Genomic DNA, 8,083 nt, shown 5'->3' on the forward strand with positions numbered 1-8,083 from the left:
ATCGTCGTGTTTTGTAGGAACATTCACTACTACTGAAGTCTGAGATTTTCATACTTACTGAAGTTTAACATCGTTGTGTTTTGTAGGAACATTCACTAATATTGAAGTCTGAGATTTTCATACTCACTGAAGTTAAAGATCCAGGGTAGAATAGGTCTTCAGCTATCCATGCTTGCCATAACAGGCGACTAACGGGATTGGGTGGTCAGACTTGCTGACTTGGTTGATGCATGTCATTGTATGCCAATTGCGTAGATCGATGCTCATGATATCAGTCACTGGATTGTCTGGTCCAGACTTGATTATTTACAGATCGCCGTCACATAGCTGGAATATTGCTGAGTGCGGCGTTAAATATCAAACAGGAAACAAAAACAACTGAAGTTTTACATGGCCCTGTTTTGTAGGACCATTCATCACTGCAGACATCTCCTTGATTAGTTCATGTGTACTTAAGTTGCACTACCTGCTCTATATTCAGCCCATCAGGAAACAGTGTTGAAGTTTAACATGGTTGTGTTTCAGGAACATTCATCACCATAGACATCTGTTTGCGGAGACTGGAGGATATCGGCACCGTGGATGTCCAGGAGTCGGTGCGACGCATCCGTAGCCAGCGCTGCTACAGCATCCAGATGCCCGACCAGTATGTCTTCTGTCACCTCGCCATCATTGAACACGCCGTCCGCAATGGACTTATTAAAGAAGTGGACTTGGCACTACTGGATGACAGTGATGAGAGTGACTGAACATCATCTGCATGTGGGATTTACATGACGAAACATTTTATATTCTATGTTTGAGTCTGTGTTTGTCTGTTCTAGCAGTGCGATTTGTTGCATCTCTGGTGCTGTGTGTCAGCAGAGTGTGCCAAGCTTACACTGGCCTGCACCGAGTTCTTCTCCCCGAGGAGTGTGTTGTAGTAGCAGGTGAACACTGCTCTTCCAGCTTCTGTCCGTTTAGACTCTGGCAACAGATAAAGACACAATGTTTTGTTGTCCCTGTGAATCAAGTTGAAATAAGCTTCCAAATGTTTTGTGCTTTTGCCCTCTTGGAAGGCTTTGTGTAAATAACTATTAGTTTTTTGAATGGACAGCTTTGATATTGTTTCCTGCAGATGGGGCTTGTATTAAAGAGAATATGAAAACACATACAACTGAACATCATTATGCATTTGTCCTGCTTGTTGGGTAGTTGCCAACTCGAAGTGCTATAGGGATTTGCCCTGTAGACAGAACTAATGTGAAAGACCACTTGTGCTATGGCATACTTAGCACGGACATTACAAACAACATGAGCCAGCAGAACCTTGGGTGTAAACTACAGTGTCCACCAGTGTCCACCTACATTTCGGTCATCACCTGTGCACCTACAGCTTGACTGAAGTAGCAGACTCTATGTCAGATATGTCCGCAAGCATTCTTGTTTACAACACAGTTTCTGTTGTGGCATACCTTAGTTGAAGTTGGGAGTTTTCCATCTAGTGCCTCGTTCTTTCACTCCAGACAGTCTTGTAATCAGCTACAAAACAGGAAGGAAATTATGATAAGGTGAAATGTAGATGTGGTTCAACTTAAGTGTGGACATGGCAGCAGCTGTTGTGAAGTGGTTCAACTTAAGTGTGGACATAGCAGCAGCTGTTGTGAAGTGGTTCAACTTAAGTGTGGATATGGCAGCAGCTGTTGTGAAGTGGTTCAACTTAAGTGTGGACAAGGCAGCAGCTGTTGTGAAGTAGTTCAACTTAAGTGTGGACATGGCAGCAGCTGTTGTGAAGTGGTTCAACTTAAGTGTGGACATGGCAGCAGCTGTTGTGAAGTGGTTCAGCTTAAGTGTGGACCAGTGTTTGCCAAATTGTCAGGAAGTGGATCAGCGCAACATGTGTTTGGATGAAATAAGCTATCACAAGGAGGTTCAACTTCATGAAATGTTTATGTAAAAGATGGTTACTGCCACTCGAGTGAGTTAAGAGACAGATGTTAAAACTGACCAATAAATCCTTGTTTAATCTGATTGATATTCTGTCTGAGGACATTATCTTACAATTTCTTTTGCTGTTTTCAATTTTATTTTGATGGGTAACTTCATTACTTTGTATGTATCCTAAAAATATACTCTGTATTTTATAAAAAAAAACTTTTTTTTATAGTACTCTCATTTTATTTATTTTAAATGTGTGTACCTGTAAGGGGTAGTTTGTTGTCATTTTGCTTTGTACAATGTGTGTACTTCTGTGTTTATCTTAAGCTGTGGTCTTGTCTGATCTGAATGTTTAGATAACAAGTTACTTTCAAACTTCATCCAACACATAACACAGTCACTAATTTATTGTATGTTAGTATAAAGCTGGTAATTGAGTTGCCGCACAGGAGTTGTCTGCCCACAAGGGAGATAACTTCAGTAACATTTACTCTTCATTAGAACTAATTTCCCATTCTGTACATGCATTCATGTACTTATAGCATGATTGCGTTACTGTGGTTACTCATTTCATTTCTCCAGGTCACAATGTATTTTGCCTGTATTGTATCCATCATATACTGAGTTCATCATTATTCGTTGGTGTGATATTGTGGACGTAGTGCTCTTATTGTACTGCACCACCACACACTGCTAGTGGAACAACTGACTATATATGAGAGTGTCTTCAGACATGTACTGCTGTCATATACTGTTTCCCTATCGACAAGTTATGCTTGTTCATGTAGCCATTTATCGTAAACTTGCAGTGAAGAGCTGATATTTCTGAATTCATATTTTATTTTTATGTGTAAGCATAGGCTATCCAGTTCGTTCATCACATAGTCATCGCATATTTATTATTATACCTTGTAGGAAACTAACATGACATGAGTATGATGTCAATCAAAACTCAGAATTTGCATATTAGTTACATGTTGTGTCTTGTTTTCATAATTGTTGAACTTGGGTTGAGCATTGAGACAATACTTGATTAACTTGTCAAAAAACATTTGTATCCAATAGTTTCTGCCAAACCTTTTTCCCATTAGCCCAAATAAGCACATATTGAAATCAGTATGTTATGCCTATAGCCAACAGGACAGATAACGCAAGACAAAAATCATAAGGGACTGGTAGTTTATATATTGGTGGGGGAGAATGGTCTTAGGACTGTATCATATTTTGCTGCCCACCCCACCCCCAAATTAAGTAACATTTTTTATGACCAGTCCCTTACCCTAAATAATGTTAAAAATAATGTTTTTTAGTTGCCAATCCTGCTTTGTTGCTGTGATTTTTTAATACTCCCCATTTGGCCAAACAATCAAGTCATTTCAATCACAGATGTTATGTTGTCAAACAATCTGTGAAGAACCTGCCAGTGTTGTTGTGTTGTCATGACGACTGAATAAATTTGACTTAGGATATAGAGACACATACTCTTTGCCATGTTGATTTCCCAGACAGAGCCATGCATAATTGGAGAGGTGTCTCTCCTTTTCCTGAAGGAACCACATCATTTATTAGGCTTTTCTCTGGGCTTTTGAGGATGTTAACATTTTTGTTTACATTTTGATATTAGTAAATGGCCTTTTTATCGTATGACATTAATCTGCTGTATAGCTATATTATTGTTAAGCTGCCATATTAACAGATTTCTTTTTTGACTTAATGCAGTTAACAGAATCATTTACTTACCAGTGATCACTGACAACAGCTTGTCTCTCCTTTGTGATCACTGATAATAGCTTGTCTGTCCTCAGTGACCATTGAGAACAGCTTGTCTCCCCTTAGTGATGACTGATAATAGCTTGTCTGTCCTCAGTGACCATTGACAACAGCTTATCTGTCCTCAGTGACCATTGACAATACTTTGTCTGTCCTCAGTGACCATTGACAATAGCCTGTCTCTTCTCAGTGACCATTGACAGTAGCTTGTCTGTCCTCAATGACCATTGACAATAGCTTGTCTCTCCTCGTTGAGCATTGACATTAGCTTGTCTGTACTCGATGACTGTTGACAATAGCTTGTCTGTCCACAATAACCATTGACAATAGCTTGTCTGTTCTCGGTGACTATTGACAAAATAGCTCGTCTGTCCTTGATGACCACAGCAAATGGCTTGTCTGTTTTCAGTGACCACGGACAATAGCTTTTCTGTTCTTGGTGACCATTTACAACAGCTTGTCTGTTCTCGATGACCATTGACAATAGCTTGTCTGTCCTTGATGACCACTGAAAATGGCTTGTCTGTCCTCAGTGACCACGGACAATAGCTTTTCTGTTCTTGGTGACCATTTACAACAGCTTGTCTGTTCTCGGTGACCATTGACAATAGCTTGTCTGTCCTTGATGACCACTGAAAATGGCTTGTCTGTCCTCAGTGACCACGGACAATAGCTTTTCTGTTCTTGGTGACCATTTACAACAGCTTGTCTGTTCTCGATGACCATTGACAATAGCTTGTCTGTCCTTGATGACCACTGAAAATGGCTTGTCTGTCCTCAGTGACCACGGACAATAGCTTTTCTGTTCTTGGTGACCATTTACAACAGCTTGTCTGTTCTCGGTGACCATTGACAATAGCTTGTCTGTCCTTGATGACCACTGAAAATGGCTTGTCTGTCCTCAGTGATCACTGATAACTGCATGTCTGGTCCTTGTGTTGGTTTTATCAAATATATATATATGTTCATAGTAGTGTGTGAAATTAGGGAAATAAAATCTGATAACATGAAACATTATTGATAAGTAGTCCTACTCTTTATTCATATGATAAAATAGGATGAGGCTGAGAAATTTCCTTGCAATATTTCTGCATGTACAATACTAGGGAAGACCATATAATCTAATGTATGTAACTAGTCAACATAAACAATATAATACTCCCCCAGCTCTGCATCTAGGGTGAATCAAATGGTCATTATGAAAGCATTGTCCTCAGTAGTGGGCAGACCTAGCAGGCATCGCCAGTGTTCCTTCCATACCTAATGGAGAAAGCTATGTATATTTTTATATCCACATGAAATTTTAGGAGTAGAGAAAACAATATTTTGCACACCTGTTTTCACCGGATAGTTAACTGGTATATACATTAGATTGCAATATATCTTATGTAGGTAAAGTATTCTGATTATTCTGATTAATCATATCCCTTCTGAAGGTTGATATTCTATTTGTGGAGAAAGATATTTTCGTAATCTATGTGAAACTGAAATGAAATGTCATTGATGGAAATTACATGTATTTACTATTGTGTTCCGTAAGTGTTGTTTTCAGAAAAAAAACATTCGGAGTAATTATGGAAAATAATAATTTTATGAATTGACAGTGCGGGAATGTTAGGAATGTGTCTATGTTGGTGGTGTACAGTGAGTGATATATGTGATGTGGTAGTTTGGGCTTCTGTGACCCCCTGCCAGTGACATCCTCCCCAACTTGATGATGGTCACCGCATCCTTCCTTGATGTCCAGGTCTCATCAGATTAACATGCTGTCTGTACTGACAGAATGTCAAGGCCGACGTGTGTACATTTTCGTACTTTCGTTATCATGTTTGAGATGGTCATGGTAATGGAAGCATGTTTGATAATCATCAGGGTATGCATTTTCAGAATACATTTGGTGTTAGTGCAGTATTATGTTCAATGAAGTCCCGAGAGACTGCTCCATATTGTATTTGTATTCATTAATAGCATATTCAAATGCTTTTTCATCAGTTTCTATCGATGTTCACAGAATGGTTGATTTTGAAGTCTACAAGTAAAAAACATGATCTGTTGCTTCATTATGGCACAAAATGCAATACCCATGTTGTTAGATCCCTTGAGCTTCACTGTGGAGCATGGCCAAGGAATACTTTTTGCTTTAGAAGGAACCCATCCAAATATGCATAATTTCTGGCTATTTTGATATATGGTTGGGGTAGAAACATGAAAATAATACTTGCTTAAACGTTGATACCTTGTTGTGTAGATTTTATTGTTGTGAAATTATCTCATCATTTGTTGAGTGTAGTATATTTATGATAAGGGGAAATAACTCTGCACAGATTAACAGCTGCCACACCAGGTTTTAAATACTCCCTACTTGGGCTACTGTAACATCAGTTGCACTGCCTACCATATATAGATGTCTGCTGTGTTGACAGTGTTTCCTTCTGTCAGTGTGGTATGATTCTAGAGCGGCAATCACTTCACTGCTTTAATGCTTGTGTGTGGTCATTTCTGTCTTGTCGATACCAGTACCTAGTTAAAACTGCCTATGTGCTGTTGGCTAGCTTATGTGAAACAGGAGGGGCTTTTGTGCCCTGTACAAGTAACCACCTAGAGGTGAGAAGAAGGGTTATCATGAATAAAAGCTTAAGTCAGTTGTAAGCTACGCAAGAACAGTATCTGCCATGACAGATTAACAAGATTGGGTAGTCGTTAGCGTCTTTTGTGTAGTATATAAAACATATTCAATGATAGAAACAAAAGGGTGTTCTAAAGAAGAATATTTCGAATGAAACAGCAAATGTAGTGTATGCATGTTAATAAAACAAAATAGTTTGGCCTGCAGTTAATGGTTTAGGGCCTTGTGCTCCAATGTAAGGAGAACCAGCAGTTTTGTTCACAGATAGAATTGACTGGTGCAGGAGCAGTGACAATAATGGATGCAGGTTCTAGGGATCAGATCATCAAGCATGTTTGTGCCAAATCATAATTTTTTAAATGATTGTTTAGTTGGGTTTTCTCCCCTAGATAAAAAAAACAAGAGTAATCATAAGTACATGTAAAGGTTGGAATATTTGGATTTTAGATGTAGTGAAATAAGAGTCTGATAGAAAATATTTATTTGTCAACATTGCTGCAATTCAGTGAGTTGAAATGATGTGGTTGTTGCAGTGAGTCTAAATGGCACTTTGTGAGGATATTCAGTAAGTCTATATGCCAAGCCTGTATACTTCAACAAATGGGAAATGTTATGATCACAGCATTACAGGTCTTCCCCGAGATGGGAAATGTCAAAGGGCTGAAGTTTGAGAGCAGGTGGAACCATATTGAAAAAAACAACAAACCTAAATGTCAAGGTTTGTGCATATTGACAAACTGTTTGAACTTGAATCAGCATGTCATACCATTATAATTTTGAAATCCGATGAATATTAAATCAGTTTTAATGTGGGACAATCAACTTGATAATACAATCCTCTGGCACATAATTGATACCTCCTGACTTTCACTGTTTTAATTGAAGGTAATTGAAGGTGCATGATTGCAGACATGTATTTACTCCTTGAAGCATTGGGATCTATGGAATTCCCCAAACTAAACATTCTACTGAAACATTATCATTAAAAAGGGTTAGGTGATAAAATGTATACTACTTTTCTGTGGCCTGTGATTTAGGAGAATTATGTTGGCATAAGTTGGACTGAAAACACTTGGGTTAGATCAAGGTGCCTCTAAATTATGCTGTTGATATAAAATACCTTATGAAATAAGTATACAATTGATCACTTTTCACTGAGAAATTCCTCAAGAACTTGTAATTTGTATTGTTGTTTTTTTGCATTAAAACGAATATTTGATTACTTAAACGTGGATATGTGGAGAAATACGTCTGTGTTTCATTTTCAATATTCTGAAGGAAATGGGACAGTGGGACAAGGAACCTTCAGGGGAGGAACTGCATGCTCTTGCCACATGATGTATAAGGCTTGAATCTGATGGTGGTGTCCCTTTAACAGGGAGCTACCGGCCCAGCACTTCTCTAGCCATCTATTGGACCAAATACCTTAATCTGTCCTTGTGATCATATGTAATGTCAATCTCAGGCTTATCAACAGACGTATTTGTTTTTTTATTTGGTTTATTTTGCTCTTGACTTATGGAGATTTCATCTTCACTATGAAATAAAATGTCACTATACATGTATTGCGTGTGTTGGTTCTGTGTTATGGGAGTGTTCACACATCATCGGTTTACATATCACAGGATCGATGCTCATGCTGTTAATCACTGGCTTGTCTGGCAAAGTTGTTTAACGCCGTACTCCGCAATATCCCAGCTATTTGACGGTGGTCTGTAAATAATGGAATCAGCACCATACAGTTCGGTGATTGACATCATGAGCGTCGAT

The 8,083-nt window shown here is 38.6% G+C and overlaps 1 protein-coding gene across 3 annotated transcripts in view; it reads left to right on the forward strand.

Annotated features, from left to right (window-relative positions):
- Nucleotides 1-7,878, forward strand: part of LOC124147079 (tyrosine-protein phosphatase non-receptor type 9-like) — a 33,045-nt gene extending 25,167 nt beyond the window's left edge. For all 3 annotated transcript variants that reach the window (XM_046517688.2, XM_046517689.2, XM_046517687.2), the window contains one exon: nt 526-7,878. In XM_046517688.2, the coding sequence (XP_046373644.1) occupies nt 526-749 (224 nt within the window). In that variant the 3' untranslated portion in view covers nt 750-7,878. The remainder of the gene's footprint in view (nt 1-525) is intronic.
- The last annotated feature ends 205 nt before the right edge of the window (nt 7,879-8,083 follow it).

This window comes from Haliotis rufescens, unplaced genomic scaffold (assembly GCF_023055435.1).
Source record: "Haliotis rufescens isolate VD_foot unplaced genomic scaffold, xgHalRufe1.0.p SCAF_1, whole genome shotgun sequence".
In the NCBI taxonomy this organism is placed as follows: Eukaryota; Metazoa; Mollusca; class Gastropoda; order Lepetellida; family Haliotidae; genus Haliotis; species Haliotis rufescens.